The 20,780-nt window shown below is 43.0% G+C and overlaps 2 protein-coding genes across 3 annotated transcripts in view; both read left to right on the plus strand.

The window, feature by feature from the left end:
• The first annotated feature begins 342 nt into the window (after positions 1-342).
• On the plus strand, positions 343-2,722 carry ETV2 (ETS variant 2). Its single transcript, XM_027855279.1, has 6 exons — positions 343-424; positions 556-648; positions 1,155-1,235; positions 1,527-1,901; positions 2,307-2,419; positions 2,564-2,722. The coding sequence occupies exons 1-6, from the start codon at positions 343-345 to the stop codon at positions 2,720-2,722; spliced, it is 903 nt and encodes a 300-aa protein (XP_027711080.1).
• Positions 2,723-20,448: 17,726 nt separating this feature from the next.
• Positions 20,449-20,780, plus strand: part of LOC114038217 (cytochrome c oxidase subunit 6B1) — a 2,653-nt gene continuing 2,321 nt past the window's right edge. For both annotated transcript variants that reach the window (XM_027855417.1, XM_027855418.1), the window contains exon 1: positions 20,449-20,564. The gene's annotated coding sequence lies outside the window, so the exon portion shown is untranslated. The remainder of the gene's footprint in view (positions 20,565-20,780) is intronic.

Below are 20,780 nucleotides of genomic sequence, written 5' to 3' on the forward strand. Positions count from 1 at the left end.
ACCAGATTCCTGAGCCCCTGAGAATGCAAAGGATTTCCAAAACTCTTTGTGTCTTCGAGGACCCTACTAAGGGTTCTTCCGGCCTCCTAGGGGTTAAGGAGCCAGCTTGCTGGGGAGAATGAAGAATGAATTAAAAAAAAAAAAAAAAACCCAGTGGAGTCTCTCAGATGAGGTGGGACAGGGTGGGTGCCTCAGACTCTTGACCACTATAAGTCTCTGAACCCCCGGCTGTCCGAGTCTCTGAGGGCTGCGCCTGAATGTCTGGGTCCTTCAAGTACCCTGTCACACTTGTGTCTCTCGTCTCCTAGCATCCTGCTGCTGCCGTGAACCACAAGAATGACCATGGACCTAAGCTGGTTTTGCTGGGATGACCTGGCGCTGCAGGAAGTGCCCCTGGGATCGGGCATGGAGCACCCAAGCCTAGGTATGACGCTATGGGATAGGGGGAGAGAAGAGCACTACGAGGCAAACGGGACCCTAACCTTAATCTTAAATTCGTGCTCCGGAGCTTTCTGGTGATGCCCTGACCCTAATTCCTTGCCTCCCCCTCTCCAGCCTCAGGCGAACCAGATTTTTACAACTCAAAGGCTTCCGCCCCGTCAGACCCCAGAGACTTGGACCCTAGGACCACTGGGAATGGATGGAAAGGTAAGGAGAGATCGTAAGATCGTTTGGGGGCAAGAGCTGGAGGTAGTGGGACATGTGGGTCCCTAAGAGAGCAGGTACTGGAGGCCTAGACACCTAGGTCCCGAATCAATAAGTATTTTTTAATTACCTACTACGATCCTGCCCTCTGGGAGCTTACATTCTATAGGGAGAAACATTAGTATAAAAAAAAAATCAATACACGGTAATTTTCAGAGAGAGGTAGTAGCAGCTGGTAAGATCAAAAAAGACTTCTTGGAGAATGTGATGTCAGAACTAGAAAGAAAATCCTAATGGGCAAAGGGGAGAAGGGAGTGCATGGGGGCCTAATAGTCTGCAAAGGCTCGGAGACTGGAAATGGAATTACGAAGAGGATCTGCTTGGGGGAGGGTGCAGGGAACAGGGAGAATATGCTGGAGGCCAGGCTTTCAAAAGATGGGGGCAGAGGATACTCCTGGGTCCCTGAGGGACTGAGCGAGGGTTACTTTCTCCTTTCTCCCCAGATTCAGCACCAATTTCACACCTTCCCGGGCTCCCAGCTAACGAATGCGGCTCCGATTTCCTGCTGCCTGAATTTCCGTGGGGGACTGGTAAGTTCTGGAGGTCTGCTTTTAAGGACCGTAGTTGAAGAAGGAGACTAGGTAGCCAGGGTTTCTGGGAAAGGCGCGGACTGGGACGAAAGTCACCTCAAATATATTCCAAGGGAATTCAGGACCTGGATCAGGGATTCGAATTCCTGAGTCTCAGAGGAGACTCGAAAGCCTGGGTCCCCGAAGTGGGGGAGGAGGGAGTCTAGAGCACTGGGTCCTTGCAGCTGGTATGGGAGAAGAAGGGGCTGAGTCCTCGCGCTCGTCCTGACCGCGACAGGTCTCTCCTCCTAGACTCCTCCTCCTTGAACCCCCAGTGGTCTGGCGACTGGTGGGACCCCGCGTGGCTCAACCCAGTCTCCCAGCCCTACGGTCCTACCCCCTTCACCTACCCTGAAAGGGCGGAGATCGCGGATCTTGCCATTGGCCAGACCAGCTTCACCTCGTGGGCCACCCTCTCTGGCCCAAGTGGTCCTACCCACTGGGATTGTCCCACTGGCCCATGCTGGGAGGGCGGGAGCGCTCCTGCCATGGAATATCCCACCTCCTGGGAACTAAACCAACCTTCAGAATGCATAACTCCCTCAAGCGAGCGCCCCGTCACATCGAATTCAACACCACTCTCGGACCGTGCCATTGCCCCCAGAGGCCCCAGGACTGGACATCGTGGTAAGTGAATGCCTAAATCCCCATTGAAGTGGGAGGATTGCGAGTGGGGGCGGGAGGGATCAGCTCTAGGGAACTAGAACGCTCTAGTTCTCGGGTTAAGAGAGTTGGGGGCAGCTGTAGGTAAATAGGACCCTGGAGTCCCTGAGTAAGGGGGCTAGAGCTGGGGCTGAGGTGCCTAGGTCCCCGATGAAGTGGGAGGTGGAAGACTGGGGGAGGAAATTCTGCGGAGCGGATAGCAGGATCCCTAAGAGGGACGCTCTAATTGCATGAATGGGGTACCTACACTCTGCACCCCTATTAAGGGGCGGGGGCGGGGGGAGATGAGGCTGCTTTGAGGAAAAGAGACGGGACGGAGAAGCTGAGAGGCTGTACGCCTGGGTTCTTACCGGCCGACCCTCTCCTCAGGTCCCATTCAGCTATGGCAATTCCTGCTGGAACTTCTCCGGGACCAAGCGGGCGAAGGTTGCATCCGCTGGACTGGTAATAACCGCGAGTTCCAGCTGTGCGACCCAAAGGAGGTACTGTGCCCAGATGTGCCTCCTCCCCTCCTCTCCCTCTCCGCTCCCGACCCCTTTCCCTCCGCTCCTCCTTCCCACCTCCCCTGGGCTCCAGGTGCCCCCGGGCCCGGTGCTCAACGCCTCGTCTGCCCTCCCTCTGCACAGGTGGCCCGTCTGTGGGGGGAGCGTAAGAAGAAGCCTGGGATGAACTATGAGAAACTGAGCCGGGGGCTGCGTTACTATTACCGCCGGGACATCGTGCACAAGAGCGGCGGCCGAAAGTACACTTACAGATTTGGAGGCCGCGTTCCCGACCTGCCCTGACCCGACTGGGGAGAACCATGTGCAGGGGGCGGGAGGGAGGATTAGGGGCACACGCGGGAGGAATAAAGCGTCGGACTCCTCCATGCGCCTCTGCGAGTCTCTGTGTCCCGAGGGAAGCGCCCCGGACGCCAAAGCTCCCCTGACCTCTGGCCTTCCCTCCAGCCTCTGCTCTTCTGACTCCAGCATTCGGGGCCCTCGCCTCCCTCTGCCAGCCCTTGGCTTCCACCACCACCCCCAGGGGAAATGGGGGGAGGGTTAACTGAGAAATCAGAGACCTCTTCTCCAGGGCCAGCCCACTGGTGTGTCTACCCACTCCTCGCCTGATCTCAGTGGGCCCTACTGTCCAGCTCCAAGTACCTGGTGTTCTCCACAGTTGAGAGCTAAAATTAGCAGTGAGCAAAAGGGCAAGAAAAGAGATGCCCTGAGCTGCCCAAACCAGCCCCAGTTTATTCTCCTCCCCTAGTATGTAAGCTCCTTGAGGGCAGGAAGTGTTGCATTTTTGCACAGTGCACTTGACACATAGTAGGGCTTTAATAATGCTTGTTGACGGATTGATTGATTCTAAGGATCCCCTCTAAACCTCTAGCCTCAGCTTCCCTCTGTGTAAATGACAATAATATTTGCACTATTTCCTCTGGTTCAACTGACTAGCTTCTTATTAAGCAATTATTTTGTTTGTGATAATCTGGGGAAACAAAGACATGTGGGGTTTTAGTTCCTGTTCTCCAGAAGCTTTCAATAAGAGACAAGACTTAGGAATATAACAGGAACTGGCCAATGAGCCAAAGTACAGAATATGGGAGAGGGAGTGTCCTAGTTGGTGCATGGATCAGGAAAGGCTTTATAAAGAAGGTTGGGCTTGAGATGGTCTTCAAGAAAACCAGGGATTACAAGGGGCAGAGGGGAAGGAGTATATTCCAGGCATGGGGGGGGGGGGGGGGGGGGGAGGGGAAAATGAGGGGGGGGGGGGGGGGGAGAGAAGGGAGAGAAAGAGGGAGAGAGGGGGGGGAAAGAAAGAAGAGAGAGATGGAGATAGAGATGGAGAAAGACACAGAGACATAGACAAAGAGGATAAATATAAAGAAAGGGGAGAGGAGAGAGGGGGAAGAGAGAAGAGATGGGGAGAGGGGAGAGAGATGGACAAAGAAAGGGGGGAGAGAAAGATGAAGAGAGGAGGGAAAGAGTTAAAAGAGAGATGGAGAGGAGGAGAGATAGGTGGAGAGAGATGGAGAAAGGGAAGAGAGATTTAAAAGAGAAGAGTTTGGGGGCTTGGGGGTATCTAGGTGGTGCAATGGTTAGAGTACCACCATTGGAGTCAGGAAGACCTGAGTTCAAATCTGGCCTCAGATACTGTATGACCCTGGGCAAGTCACCTAACCCCAATTGCCCACCACCAAAAAAAAAGGAGTTTCTATTTGATCCTTGGACACAAAGGGAGCCACTAGAATTTGTTGGGTAGGGCAGACATGGTCAGATCAGCATTTCAGGAAAGTCACGTAGCTATGAGGAGAAAGAACTGGAGTGGGGGAAAGGCTTAAGACAGGGAAACTGAAAAGACTATTTTGGCAGTACAGGTGCAAGGCAAGGAGAAGGGGCATATCTAGAGGCATCAGGAGAGAACAATACTAGCCAGCATTTGGATAGCGTTTTAAGGTTTGCAAAGCACTTAACAAATATTATTCCACTTTATCCTCACAACAACCCTGGGAGGTAGGGGCTATTATTATCCCCATTTTACAGATAAGGAAACAGACTAAGAGGTTGCATCAAGGCAGGATTTGAACTTAGGCTTTCCTGACTCCAAATGCAACACTATCCACTGAACTGCCTCGATACCTCCAATGGAAAAGAGAAGATGTGGCAGCTGATTGCAAATGTGGGGTGGGAGTGAGGAGTTCAGGATGACACTGAGATTTTGAACCTGGAATGATGGTCGTGCCATCAGCAGAACTAAGGAAGCTTGGAAGAAGAGGTTTGGGGGAAGCTAAGAGTTCTATTTTGGACATGTTGAATTTGGGGTACCTACTTTGAAATGCCCAGTAGGCAGTTGGTGATAAGAAGCTAGAGTTCAAGAAAAAAACTAGGGCTGGATAGATCTGGGAGTCATCTGCATAAAAATGATTATTGAATCCATGTGAGCTTATGAGGTCACCAAAAGTGAGAGCAGAGAGAAAAAGGGGAAGAGGCAGAGGACAGATCCTTAAGGAATACTAATGTTAGATGTGACATTGACGATGAATCAGCAAAGGAGACTGAAGGAGAATGGTCAGAGAGCAGACAGCTGGTAGGAGAACCAGGAGAGAGATGCCTCCTGAGAACCCACAGAGGAGACAGTGTTCAGGAAAGGGGAGCTGACAGTGTCAAAGACAGTAAGAGAGATTGACAAGGCTGAGAATTAAGAGGCCACTACATTTGGAAGATTTTTGGTAACTTTGAAGAGAACAAGTTCATATGCCCAAAGAGCTGTAAAACTCTGCATACCCTTTGATCCGCAATAGCACTACTAGGTCTGTATCCCAAAGAGACCATACAAATAGGAAAAGGACCCACATGCACAGAAATATTTATAGCAGCTCCTTCTGTGGTGACAAAGAATTGGACATTGAGGGGATGCCCATCAATTGGGGAATGGCTGAACAAGTTGTGGTACATGAATGTAATGAAATACTATTGTGCTATAAGAAATGATGAGCAGGCAGACCTCAGAAAAACCTGGAAAGACTTATGTGAACTGATGCTGAGTGAAGTGAGCAGAACCAGGAGAACACTGAACACAACAACAGCCATGTTGTGTGATGACCGACTTTGACAGACTTAGCTCTTCACAGCAAAGCAATGATCTAAGACAATCCCCAAAGACTCATGATGAAAAATGCTTTCCACATCCAGAGAAAGAGCTATGAAGTCTGAATGCAGAGAGAAGCATATTATTTTCTCTTTTTTTCTTTCTTGTAGTTTTCCCCTTTTGTTCTGATTCTTCTTTCACAACATGACTAATGTGGAAATATGTTTAATGTGATTGTACATGTATAGCCTATATCAGATTGCATGCCAACTTGGGGAGGGGGGAGGGTCGGGAGGGAGGGAGAGAAAAAAAATTGGAACTCAAAATCTTATAAAAGTGAATGTTGGAAATTAAAATAAGTAAATAAATAAATTTATTTTTAAAAAAGAGAGAGAGCAAGTTCAGTTGAGTGATGAGATCAAAATACAAATTCCAAGGGATTAATAGAATGCTTTTTCCAAGGAAGAGATATGTGGAACAATAGTTATCTAGATAACGGGGTTGTGTGGATTTTTCTGAGGATGGGGAAGAATTGGGTATGTTTGTAGTCAGTAGGGAAAAAATAGCATGGAAGAGATTTGTTGATTAGATAAAGGAGATGATACTGGGAGCAAGCAGCTGGAAGAGAGAGGAAATGGGATCAAGGATGTATGAGGAGAGGCTGGCCTTGGTAAAAAGGGTGAACTCTTCAATAGAGACTGGAGTAAATAAGTGAGGAGAGGATGAGAAATGAATCTAGGGAATTATGAGATGGGGTGGGAAGGGGCCAAGGAGAATGGGAGAAGACAGAATTCTTGGCAAATAGCTTCAATTTTTTTCCATAAAGTTTGAAGAGAAGACTTTAGTTAAAAGTGTTTGGAAAAGGATCAAATAAGATAATGTATATGTCACACTGTATATGATTGGGTATAGTATAATGCAATGTAAGATAACATATGTATCATACTGTATACGTGTGTATGATTATGTATAATATAATGTAATATAAGATAATGTATATGTCACACTGGGCAGTAGGTGGCGCCATAGTGCACAAAGTACTCGGTCTGAAATCAGAAAGACTCTGAGATCAAATCTGGCCTCAAACGATTACTAGCTGTGTCACTTGGGCAAGTCTCTTAACCCTGTTTGCTCAGTTTCCTCATCTGTAAAATAAACTGGACAAGGAAATGGCCGACTGCTTCAGCATCTCTGTCAAGAAAACCCCCAGTGGGGTCACAATGAGTAGGATGTGAGTGAAATGACTGAACAACAAAAATATGTTATACTTAAGACCCTTGTTCCCAGGTCCAGTACTGACATGGCATTACTGTATTAATAATACAGCCGGGGGGGGCGGAGCCAAGATGGTGGAGGGCAAGCAGTGACTGTCTTGAGCTCTCTCCCAAAACCCTCCAAATACCTAAAAAAAATGGCTCTAAACAAATTCTAAAGCAGCAGAACCCACAAAAAGACAGAGTGAAACAAATTTCCAGCCAAAGACAGCCTGGATGGTTGATCAGAAAGGTATATAGCCCAGGGCTGGGAAAGGAGCACAGTGCAGCATGGGCGTGGGCACACAGGCCGCAGCGACCCAGGAGCAGGCCTCAGAGGACTGAATCTCGGGCAGCTGTGGTGGTTCCCAGACTTCTCAACCCATGAACGCCAAAGACAACTTACAAGATCAGTGGGAAAAGTCTGTGACTGGGGTGAGAGAGGAGCTAGGTCTCAGCCGCAACTCTTGAGCTCCGCCTGGGGCAGCGACTGTTTCCTGAGCTTCCGGCCCACAGACTGAGGGGGAATCGAGTGGCTGATCAGAGGAGGATTACAAGGATCTCTTTGCCAGGGCTGAGGCAGGAATCCCTTGCTTTACCAGAGCGTGGATCTGGGTCACAGTTCTGAGGGGCAGTACTGGGGCTAGAAGGAATGCTGGTGTAATGGAGCTTGTTGTGGAGGTGGAAAGAAAACACCTCGCCCCTTATCGTACCACCTTGGAAGAACTGAAAATTTACAGGTCCCTCAAAGTACCTCTGAAAACAGCTGTACAAACCCCCGAAGCTTGGGACAGTACACTTGTCACATTGGAAGCAGACTTTTACCTTAACAAAGAGTTTAAAACTCAAATAATTGGCCGGGATCATGAGTAAGCAGTGCAAAAAGAGTCAGACTATATTACCTTACTTTGGTAACAAAGAAGATCAAAACATGCAACCAGAAGAAGACAACAAAGCCAAAGCTCCTACATCCAAAGCCTCCAAGAAAAATATGAATCAGTCCCAGGCCTTGGAAGAGCTCAAAAGGGATTTTGAGAAGCAAGTAACAGAAGTAGAGGAAAAACTGAGGGTGATGCAAGAAAATCATGAAAAGCAAGTCAACAGCTTGCTAAAGAAGACCCAAAAAAATACTGAAGAAAATAACACCTTAAAAAACAGCCTAACCCAAATGGCAAAAGAGGTCCAAAAAGCCAATGAGGAGAAGAATGCCCTAAAAAACAAAATTGGTCAAATGGAAAAGGAAGTCCAAAAGATTACTGAAGAAAATACTTCCTTAAAAATTAGAATAGAGCAACTGGAAGCTAGTGACTTTATGAGAAATCAAGACACTGTAAAACAAATCCAAAAGAATGAAAAATTAGAAAACAATGTGAAATATCTCATTGGAAAAACAACTGACCTGGAAAATAGATCCAGGAGAGAGAATTTAAAAATTATTGGTCTATCTGAAAGCCATGATCAAAAAAAGAGCCTAGACATCATCTTTCAAGAAATTATCAAGGAAAACTGTCCTGATATGTTAGAACCAGAGAGCAAAATAGAAATGGAAAGAATCCACCAATCACCTCCTGAAAGAGATGCCCAAAGGAAAACTCCTAGGAATATTGTAGCCAAATTCCAGAGTTCCCAGGTCAAGGAGAAAATATTACAAGCAGCCAGAAAGAAACAATTCAAGTATTGTGGAAACACAATCAGGATAACACAAGATTTAGCTGCTTCTGCATTAAGGGACCGCAGGGCATGGAATATAATATTCCAGAGAGCAAAGGAGATAGGATTACAACCAAGAATCACCTACCCAGAAAAACTGAGTATAATCCTGCAGGGGAAAAAATGGTCATTCAGTAAAATAGAGGATTTTCAAACATTCTTGATGAAAAGACCAGAGTTGAATAGAAAATTTGATTTTCAAATACGAGACTCGAGTGGAACATGAAGAGGTAAACAGGAAAGAGAAAATCATAAGAGACTTATTATGGTTGAACTGTTTATATTCCTGCATGGAAAGATGATATTTGTAACTCATGAGACTTTTGTCAGTATTAGCGTAGTTGGAGGGAAAAAAATTATATGTACATATATATAGATATAGATAGAGGGCACAGGGTGAGTTGAAAATGAAGGGATCATATCTAGAGAATAAAATTAAGGGGTGAGAGAGGAATATACTAGGAGAAGGAGAAAGGGAGAGGTAGAATGGGGTAAATTATCTTACAAAAAAAAAACAGAAAAAAAAAGGCTCTCACAATGGAGGGGAAACGGGGGAATGTGAGAGGGAATGAGTGAATCTTATTCTTATAGGATCTGAATTAAGGAGGGAATAATATACACACTCAATTGGGTTAGGAAATCTGTCTTACCCTACAGGAAAATGAGGGGGAAGGGGACAAGAGAGTAGGGGGATGATAGAGAGGAGGGCAGATTGGGAAAGAGAGTTTAGTTCTGAGGAGGGTCAGGGTCAAAAGAAAGAATAGAACAAATGGGGGGGCAGGATAGGATTAAGGGAAATAAATTTAGTTTTTCACAGCCTGTCTACTATGGAAGTGTTTTGCATAACTGCACATATATAACCTATGTTGAGTTGCTTGCCTTTTCAATGAGAGTGAGTGGGGAGGGAGGAAGAGAGAAAATTTGGAACCCAAAGTTTTAAAAACACATGTTTAAAAAAATGTTTTCACATGCACCTGGGAAATAAGAAATACAGGAAATGGGGTACAGAAATCCATCCTGCCCTACAGGAAAATTGAAGGGGAAGGGGATAAGAGAAGGGGGGGAGAGATAGAAGGAAAGGCAGACTAGGGGTTGGGGTATTTAGAATGCATGCCATCTTGGGGCGGGGGGGTGAGATGGGGTGAAAATTTGGAACTCAAAATCTTGTGGAAGTAAATGTTGAAAACAAAAAAAAAATTAAAAATTACCAAATTAAAAAAAAATAATACAGCCAGATGCAGCAATATCTGAATTATTAACTTGGTCTAGCTCTATTTGAACTATAAGCCCAAAGACCTTGTCTCTTTCTCTCTGGGCATGCATGGGATATCCTTGCTAAGAGGCTGTAGAATCCCTGCTGGCTGACAGATGGAGTTCATTCTGTAAAAGCCCAGATTGTTTCTGGCATCCAACCCTATCCCCTCCTTCCATGGTGGGGATTTCCAATTAACTTCCTCTGCTCATGAAAATAATAACACCCTATAAGGACCTTTGACTTATGTGGATAAAATCAAAGGTCTAGACCAAAACAAATATATCCCAACATCACAAGTAGTTATCCTATGGTACTATTTAACCTTTAGGTCAACCATGTATGGAATAAGATCAGAAGGATAAGATACAAAGGATACAGTGAGACCAGAAGGATACATAGCATTCCTCAACAATACCTCTTCTGTGGTTAGGAATCTAAACTACATACCCTGGATGTTGTCTGTCCATTTCAAAAAGGACCACTGGCATCATGGGTGATGTCTTAACTTGTGCATGAATTGGATTTAAGTGAGGCAGAGGTGCACAAAGTTATCCACCTCACTGTCTTCCAGAGTCATCAAAGTCCAGTGGCAGGACAAAAGTCAGGATGACTGGCGATGAGCCCTGGGATGCGATGGCCTCCCTTGGCCTCCTTCATGTCTGACCAAGCTCTAAGTGCTCCACAGAACCTGCTTCAGCTGCCTTTGTGGTCTTTGGAACAAATTGTTCACATCTCCCCATTCCACCAGGGGAGGTCTTCATATGCTTGGGATAGACACCACCCTCCCAACTCACCTTTGGGTTTGAGGTCCATGTGTTACCCTCAACTCAGTTTAACCTGTCTACCAAGATGGTTTTACTGGGGTATGGCTGCTGCATGTACTTCAATTTCTTGGAGCCAAAGTGAGAGTTGAATGCCAGGTGGATACCAAAAGTGGATTAGCAGCCCTGAAAAAGGCTTAGCAAGACATCACACCAGAGGTACTGGTCCTCCTTGAACACCTATATACACCCTTGTGCAGGATACACACAGAGTGAGGGTTGATTCATTCCCTCTATAGATAAATAAGAATTGTTGTTGTTGTTCAGTCATTTCAATCATGTCTGACTCTTCATGACCCAGTTTGGGATTTACTCGGCAAAGATACTGGAGTGGTTTGCCATTTCCTTCTCATTTGACAGATGAGGACACTGAGAACAGGGTTATGTGACTTGCCTATGACCACATAGCTAGTATGACTCTGAGGTTGGATTTGAATTCAGGTGTTCCTGACTGCAGGGTCAGTGCTCTATCCACTGTGCTACCTAGCTGCCCCTAAATAAGAATAAAACAGAAAAAAAAAAAGGCATAGCCAACAGGGATATACAGAAAAAAGACATGCACATGTGCATAAAAATAGAAGTCACATGGGGCCCCAGGAGAGACAATTCATCAAAGTCATTTATTGCCAGTTGGTGAGTTGGTTGACTTCCCAGATTGGCTTGTGAGACATTCTCCTTAGCAGACCCTAAGAAAAAGACTTTTTCTGCCAGTCACATAGACTGTCTGATTCAGACAAATAAAGAAGACATTATGTACTATACCCCCAAAGTCAATTCAGATGAAGGGAGACAACTGAATCCATCAGTAACCACTTTATCTACCTAATACTTCAGCCACAGAGACTTCTTGGGGACAGACAATTCCCTCAGAACACAGTAACCCTACTAGTCAGCCTGGGCCCCACATGCATTATATGTATCAGCATCATGTTTGTCTGGTGACACCTACAAACCACTTTTCTTTTCTTTTTTTTTTAATTAATTTATTTTGAGTTATCAACAATCACTTCCATAAGATTTTGAGTTTTAAATTTTTCTCCCCCTCGCTTCTCATCTCCCTCCCTAAAATGGCGTGCAATCTGATATAGGCTACATATATACCTTTCTATTAAACATAATTTCCCATTAGTCATGTTGTAAGGAAGAATTACAACCAATAGGAGGAACCACAAGAAAGAGAAAACGAAACAAAACAGAAGAAAAAAAAGAGCAAATAGTATGCTTTGATCTGCATTCAAACTCCATAGTTCTTTCTTTGGATGTGGATAGCATTTTCCATCATGAGACTTTTGGAGAAGTCTTAGACCCTTGCATTGCTGAGAAGAGTTAAGTCTATCAAAGTTAGTCATCACACAATGTGGCTGTTACTGTGTACAATGTTCTCCTGGTTCTGCTCACTTCACTCAGCATCAGACCATACAAGTCTTTCCAGGTTTTTCTGAAGTCAGCCTGTTCATCATTTCTTATAGCACAATAGTATTCCATTACATTCATATACCACAACTTGTTCAGTCATACCCCAATTGATGGGCATCCCCTCAATTTCCAATTCTTTGCCACCATAAAAAGAGCTGCTATAAAAATTTTTGTACATGTGCATCCTTTTCCCATTTTTATGATCTCTTTGGAATACAGCCCTAGAAGTGCTTTTGCTGGGTCATTGTTATGCCCCTTTGGGTATAGTTCCAAATTACTCTCCAAAATAGTTGGATCATTTCACAACTCCACACAACATTAGTGTTCCGATTTTCCCGCATCTTCTCCAACATTAATCATTTTCCTGTTTTGTCATGTTGGCCAATCTGATAGGTGTGATGTGGAACCTCAGAGCTGTTTTGATTTGCATTTCTCTAATCAATAGTGATTTAGAGCATTTTTTCACATGACTATCGATAGCTTTAATTTCTTCATTTGAGAACTACCCGTTCATATCCTTTGACCATTTGTCAATTGGGGAATGACTTGTATTCTTATAAATTTGCCTTAATTCTCTATATATCCTAGAAATGAGGCCCTTATCAGAGACACTGGTTGTAAAAATTCTTTCCCAATTTTCTACTTTCCTTCTAATCTTGCTTGCATTGGCTTTTTGTTAACCTGTCTACCAAGATGGTTTTACTGGGGTATGGCTGCTGCATGTACTTCAATTTCTTGGAGCCAAAGTGAGAGTTGAATGCCAGGTGGATACCAAAAGTGGATTAGCAGCCCTGAAAAAGGCTTAGCAAGACATCACACCAGAGGTACTGGTCCTCCTTGAACACCTATATACACCCTTGTGCAGGATACACACAGAGTGAGGGTTGATTCCCTCTATAGATAAATAAGAATTGTTGTTGTTGTTCAATCATTTCAATCATGTCTGACTCTTCATGACCCAGTTTGGGATTTACTTGGCAAAGATACTGTGCAAAAGCTTTTCAATTTAATGTAATCAAAATTATCCATTTTGCATTTTGTAATATTCTCTATCTCCTGTTTGGTCATGAATTTTTCTGTTCTCCATAAGTCTGATAGGTAAACTATTCTTTGCTCTACTAGTTTGCTTATAGTATCAGCCTTTATATCTAAATCATGAACCCATTTTGACTTTATTTTGGTATATGGTGTGAAATTTTAGTCTATGTCTAGTTTCTGCCATACTCTTTTCCAGTTTTCCCAGCAGTTTTTGTCAAATAGTGAGTTCTTATCCCAGAAGCTGGGGTCTTTGGCTTTATCAAATAGTAGATTACTATAGTCATTGACTACTGTGTCTTGCATACCTAACATATTCCACTGATCCACCACTCTATTTCTTAGCCACTACCAAGTAATTTTGATGATTGCTGCTTATAATACAATTTAAGATCTGGAACAGGTAGGCCACCTTCCCCTGCATTTCTTTTCATTAGTTCCCTTGATATTCTGGACTTTTTGTTCTTCCAAATGAATCTTGTTATTATTTTTTCTAGCTCTATAAAATAATTTTTGGCAGTTTGATTGATATGGCACTGAATAAGTAAATTAGCTCAGGTAGAATTGTCATTTTTATTGTATTAGCTCAGCCTACCCATGAGCAACTGATGTCTTTCCAATTATTTAGATTTGACTTTATTTGTGTGAAAATGTTTTGTAATTGTGTTCATATAATTCCTGCATTTGTTTCAGGAGGTAGACTCCTAAATATTTTATAATGTCTATAGTAACTTTAAATGGAATTTCTCTTTCTATCTCTTGTTGCTGGACTTTGTCAGTAATATACAGAAATGCCAATGATTTATGTGGGTTTATTTTATAGCCTACAACTTTGCTAATGTTGTTGATTACTTTAAGTAGTTTTTTACCTGACTCTCTAGGATTCTCCAAATATATCATCATATCATCTGCAAAAAGTGATAGCTTTATTTCTTCTTTGCCTATTCTAATTCCTTCAATATCTTTTTCTTCTCTTATTGCTAAAGTTAACATTTCCAGTACCATATTGAACAACAGTGGTGATAATGGACATCCTTGCTTCACCCCTGATCTTACTGGAAATGCTTCTAGCTTATCTCCCTTCCATACGATGCTTGCTGAAGGTTTTAGATAGATGCTATTTATTATTTTAAGGAAGACTCCATTTATACCTATGCTCTCTAGTGTTTTTAATAGGAATGGGTGTGGTATTTTGTCAAAAGCTTTTTCTGCATCTGTTGAGATGATCATGTGGTTTCTGTTAGTTTTGTTGTCGATATGATCAATTATACTGAGAGTTTTCCTAATATTGAACCAGCCCTGCATTCCTGGTATAAATAGTACCTGGTCATAGTGTATTATTCTTGTGATAAGTTGCTGTAATCTATTTGCTAATATTTTATTTAAAATTTTTGCATTTATATTCATTAGGGAAATTGATCTATAATTTTCTTTCTCTGTTTTGACTCTTCCTGGTTTAGGTATCAGCACCATATTTGTATCATAAAAAGAATTTGGTAAGACTCCTTCTTCGCCTACTTCCCCAATAGTCTATATAGTATTGGAATTAATTGTTCTTTAAATGTTTGATAGAATTCACTTGAAATCCATCTGATTTTTTCCTAGGGAGTTCATCAATGGCTTGTTCCATTTCTTTTTCTGAGATGGGGTTATTTAAGTATTTTACTTCCTCTTCTGTTAATCTGGACAATTTATATTTTTTTGTAAATATTCATCCATTTCACTAAGATTGTCAAATTTATTAGCATATAGTTGGGCAAAATAGTCTCTAATTATTGTTCTAATTTCCTCTTCATTGGTGGTGGATTCACCCTTTTCATTTTTGATACTGGTAATTTGGTTTTCATCTTTCTTTTTTTAAATTAAATTAACCAAAGGTTTATCTGTTTTATTGGTTTTTTCCCCCATAAAACCAGCTCTTAGTTTTATTTATTAGTTCAATAGTTTTCTTAATTTCAATTTTAGTAATCTCTCCTTTGGTTTTCAGAATTTCTAATTTGGTATTTAATTGAGGATTTTTAATTTGTTCTTTTTCTAGTTTTTTTAGTTGCATACCAAATTCATCGATCTCTTTATTTTATTCATGTAAGCATTTAGAGATATAAAACTTTTCCTAAGAACTGCTTTCACTGCATCCCATAAGTTTTGGTATGTTGTCTGTCATTCTTTTGAATGAAGTTATTGATTGTTTCTATGATTTGTTGTTTGACCCATTCGTTCTTTTTTTTTTTTAAGCAATTGGGGTTAAGTGACTTGTCCAGGGTCACACAGCTAGTAAGGGTCAAGTGTTTGGTCTGAGGCTAGATTTGAACTCAGGTCCTCCTGACTTCAGGGCCAGTGCTCTATCCACTATGCCACCTAGCTTCCCCCAGACCCATTCATTCTTTAGGATTAGATTATTTAGTTTCTAATTAAATTTTAGTTTATCCTTCCATGGCCCTTTTTTACATATAATTTTTATTGTATCATGATCTGAAAAGGATGCATTTAATATTTCTGCTCTCCCTTCTATCCCCCCTCCCTTTTCTTTCCCCTTTTCTCTCCTACTGCCTGTAGATTTCTATGCCTAACTGATTATGTTATCCCCTCCTTGAACCAAATCTGATGAGAGTAAGGTTCAAACAATGCTCATTTCCCTCCCTTCTTTCCCTCTACTGTCATAGGTTTTTGTGCCTTTTCCTGTAATGTACCCTTGTCTGCCTCCTCCTTTCCTTTTCTCCCAGTGCAATCCCTTAATTAGATCTGATTAATCCACTTACTTAGAGCCATTTAACCCATTTAATTAGATTTTTTTTTAATCAAAGTCAACTCATGCCCACTCCCTCTGTGTATGTATACCCCTTTAAAATGGTGTAATAACAATACAGTTCTCAAGAGTTACAAGTGTCATCTTCCCTTGCAGGGATGTAAAAAGTTTGCCCTTATTTATAACACGTTGTTTTTTTCTGTCCTGTTTGCCTTTTTATGTCTCTCTTGAGTCTTGTATTTGAAGATCAAATTTTCTGTTGAGCTCTGGTCTTTTTATCAGAAAGGTTTGGAAGTCCCCTATTTTATTGAATATCCATCTCCTACCCTGAAAGATTATGCTCATTTTTGATGGGTAGTTGATCCCTGGTTGTAATCCAAACTCCTTTGCCTTACAGAATATTGTATTCTATGCCCTATGATCTTTTAATGTAGAACCTGCAAGGTCCTGTGTAATCCTGACTGTGGTTCCATGATTTTTAAATTGTTTCTTTCTGGCTGCTTGCATTTTTTTCTCTCTCACCTTGTAATTTTGGAATTTGGCTACTATGTTCCTTGGTGTTTTCAATTTGGGATCTCTTTCAAGAGGCGATCAGTGGATCCTTTCTACCTCTACCAAGAAAATCCCAAGTGGGATCATGAAGATTCTGAATGCTGAAGATAACTGAACAGCATGTTTAGATCCTTATTCATTGTGTCTTCTCTGGCCTTTCAATTCCTTTGTCTCTTGGAAGTTCTTCTCTGCTGTATGCCCCTCCCTTGGGTACAGTTTAAAGAGGGTCTAGATTTCAGATGTTTCCTTCACTTTCAGGTTTAGCCCTCTTGTGATGATACTTGCTAGGTCTGACCCAAGAAAAGTAGGGTAGAGGGAGAAGAGCACCACTGGAGCCCGTCAAATTAGATCACCTGTGCAAAGTGCTTTGCAAACCTTCAAAGTGTGATATCAGTGTTAGTCACAGCAATGCTGCTACAGTTGTTATTAGTATCTTCATCTGTTTTGACGAGCTAAAAGAGGACACCATAGGTGAAACCCTTTGAAAGGTCCCAGAATCCACCTAGCCTTCTTTCTCCCTCTCCTCTCCCCAACTCTGAATCAACTGATCAATCAACTCAAGGAGATCTAGAAAGGAAGGGAAAAGGTTAAGTTTCTTTTGGTTACCATGCACAGAATCAAAGATACACACATATGTATGTGTTGTTATTGTTTAGTTGTTTCAGATCTTCCATGACCCCAGGGGACTTTTATCTTTCTTTATATAGTACCTGGCATATAATAGGTGCTTAATAGATGCTTATTGACTGACTGACCTCAGTGGCCCTCTAGTCCAGCCTGAAAGGAAAGGAAGTTCTACTATCACATCCTAGACTTGCTGTGTGACTCTGGGCAAGTGACTTAACCCTAATTGCCACACACACACACACACACACACACACACACACAAAATCACAAAAAAAAAAGGGAGGGCAGTGAATAGAGAACCAGCCCTGGAGTCGGGAGGGTCTGAGTTCAAATCCAGCCTCAGACACATGATACTAGCTGTGTGACCCTGGGCAAGTCACTTAACTCTGATTGTCTCAAGAAAAAAAAACAAAAAAGTAAACCTCCAAGGATGGAGAGTTCACTACCTTCCTTGGGAGGCAACCCATTCCACTCACTCTCTGCTGAGTTTTCCCCAAAATCAAGCCGGAATTGGCCACTTTGTAGCTCCCACCCAAACCCAATACATCTAATCTTTTCTCCAAAAGAGAACACAGGCCAACTTGTGCTAAGGCCAGACCCTAACACCTTGGTATCCTGTTTCCAGTAGACCCAGACCACAATCCAGGCTGATTTCATGAGGCGTTAGAAAACTCAGGCTCTTGGAAATTCCATTTAAAATAACTATAGACAATATAAAATACTTGGGAGTCTGCCTTCCATGACAAATCCAAGAACTGTATGAATTACAGAATAGTTACAATTACAAAACACTTTTCATACAAATAAAGACAGATCTAAACAACTGGAGAAATATCTATTGGTCATGGGGAGGCCGAGCCAATATAATAAAAATGAAAATTCTATCTAAATTAATTTATTTATTCAGTGCCACACCAATCAAATTACCAAAGAATTATTTAATAGAGTTAGATAAAATAATGACAAAATTTATCTAGAGGAATAAAAGGTCAAGAATAACAAGGGAATCAATAAGAAAAAGAATGACAGAAGGCAACCTAGCAGCACCAGATTTTAAACTATATCACAAAGCAGTAATCATCAAAAACCACCTGGTACTGGCTAAGAAATAGAGAGGTGGGTCAGTGGAATAGATTAGGTACGTGATACACAGTAGTAATTCATAGTAATGTAGTGTTTGATAAATCCAAAGATCCAAGATTGGGGGCAAGAACTTACTATTTGACAAAAATTGCTGGGAAAACTGGAAAGCAGTTTGGCAGAAACTAGGTATAGACCAACATGTCACACCACATGCCAAGATAAGATCAAAGTAGGCACATGATTTAGACATAGAGGGGACTATCATAAGCAAATTAGGGGAGCTTGGAATGGTTTACCTGTCAGATCTACGGATAAAGGAAGAGTTTATGACCAAAAAAGAGATAAAGAGGGTCACATGAAGTAAAATGCATAATTTTGATTACACTAAAGTAAAATGTTTTGCACAAACAAAACCAATGCAGCCAAGATTAGAAAGAAAGCAATAAACGGGGGGAGGGGGGGAAGACATGAATTTTTACAGTACATTTCTCTGATAAAGGCCTCATTTCTCTAATATATAGGGAACTGAGTCAAATAAGAACCATTCCTCAATTGATAAATGGTCAAAGAGAATTAACAGGCAGTTTTCAGGAAAAAAAAAACAACAAAGCTATTGCTACATGAAAAAATGCTCTAAATAATTATTGATTAGAGAAATGTGAATTAAAACAACTGAGAGGTACAACTTCACACTTATCAGATTGGCTAACATGATGGAAAAGGAAAATGACAAATGCCAGAGGAGATATGGAAGAATAGAGGTACAAATGCATTGTTGGTAGAGTTGTGAACTGGGTCCAATCATTCTGGAGAACAATTTGGAACCATGCCCAAAGCGCTATAAAACTGTGCATAATCTTTGACCTAGCAACACTACTACTAGGTCTGTATCCCAAAAAAGATTTTTTTTAAAAAAATGACCTATTTATACAAAAATATTTTTGGCATCTCTTTTTGTGGTGGCAAAGAATTAGAAATTGAGGGGATGCCCATCAGTTGTGGGAATGGCAGAACAAGCTGTGGTAAATAATTGTAATTGAATACTATGTGTTATAAGAAATGCCAAGCAGGATGATTTCAGAAAAACCTGGGAACTTACAAGAATTGATGCAAAATGAAGTAAGAAGAACCCAGGGAACATTGTACACAATAATAGCAACATTGTAACTATGATCAACTGTGAAAAGACTTAGCTACTCTGATCAAGACAAAGACCCATAACAATTCCAAAGGACTTAACCCTCTGATGCGGTTTAGGGGTTCAGGGGTGCTGGGACCCCAAAATCACAACACGTGGGTCCTGCTCGAAAGAATTCGACCCAAGCCTTCTTTCAGCCAAAGACAAGGTTTATTAGAACATCCATCACATTGGGCAAACTCTTAAGGAGTCTGAACATTAGTGAGCTATTGGCTTATTGGCTAGATTATAAAAATCTAAACAGTGGCTAGATTATAAGAATCCCAGCACCTTCATGGAGATGAGATGGACCTTATATACAGAAAGACTGTGGGAGGGATCTAGGAGCCACCAAGTAGTTTGGGGTGACAGGAGGAGGGTCCTAAGGAGATCTGGATGGTAGTGGCCAGTAAACTGCGGTGAACGGAACTCCTGGGACCTGGACAATGGAGCCCAGCTAGAATTAAGTGAGGGAAATGGCCAGGGGCCATAGGGAGGTAAAACAAGGGAGGGGAGGTTGGGTGTAGCTACAATGAAAGGCCAGTTGATGGGATTATAGCCTCAGGCGAAGGCCAGAGATTTGGCCAAGTGGGAAAGTCCAGGGTTTTTCCTTTCTGGGGCCCAGATCCCAACCTCATCACATTCACCTCCAAAGAGATAACTGATAATCAGTGTAGATTGAAACACACTTTTTAAACTTTGTTTGTTTATTTGATTGGCTTTCAGTCCGGTCCGATTCTTTGTGATATCACCAGGGGTTTTCTTGGCAGAGATACTGGAGTGGTTTGTCATTTCCTCCTCCAGTTCACTTGACAGCTGAGTAAACTGAGGCAAACAGGATTAAATGACTTGCCCAAGGTCACACAGCTAGTAAGCGTCTGAGGTTATATTTGAACTCAGATTTCCTGACTCCGGGTCAAGCGCACTACCCGTTGATTAAGAGAGAGAATTTGGAACTAAAAATATTCTTTCAATGAATGTTAAAAATAAATAATAGATTTATTTCTAAAAGAAAAGAAAATTCAAGCTCTTGGACTAGGGCCGGAGCAGAAGAAGCGAAGGGGCGGGTACAGAAAAGGGCTCCCGGCGCTCTTGATGCGGATTGGCTCGCTGGGACAGGACGCGCGGGCCCTCTGGGCCAATGGGGGAGCGCAGCGCGCGCACCACCGCCCCGCCCCCGCCCCGCCCCCTCCCCCGCCAGGTGGCCGCTCTAGCCTCGCAGGAAGTCTTCGCCTCGCCTCCTCTCTACTCACCCTGCGTCCCGGGCCTGCGCTTCCGCTTCCGGCCTCGGACCCTTAGTGCTGAGGGTCACATTGAGTCTGCGGCGTCCGCGGGAGGAGCAGCGGAGGCAGAGACAGCGACCGCGGCGGAAGCGACCTCAGGTGACCCCCCCTCTACCTCTGGATGTGCCGGAGCCCCCTTCCACACTCGTCTGAGTGCTGCGTGACCGCCCCGCACCCCGCCCTCGGCACCGGCCTCGGTGCTGTGCACCCCTGTAGACACCCCGCACCCCGCCCTCGGCACCGGCCTCGGTACTCTGCACCCCTGTAGACACCCCGCACCCCGCCCTCGGCACCGGCCTCAGTGCGATGCGCCCC

This window comes from Vombatus ursinus, unplaced genomic scaffold (genome assembly GCF_900497805.2).
Source record: "Vombatus ursinus unplaced genomic scaffold, bare-nosed wombat genome assembly UNPS02010822.1, whole genome shotgun sequence".
In the NCBI taxonomy this organism is placed as follows: Eukaryota; Metazoa; Chordata; class Mammalia; order Diprotodontia; family Vombatidae; genus Vombatus; species Vombatus ursinus.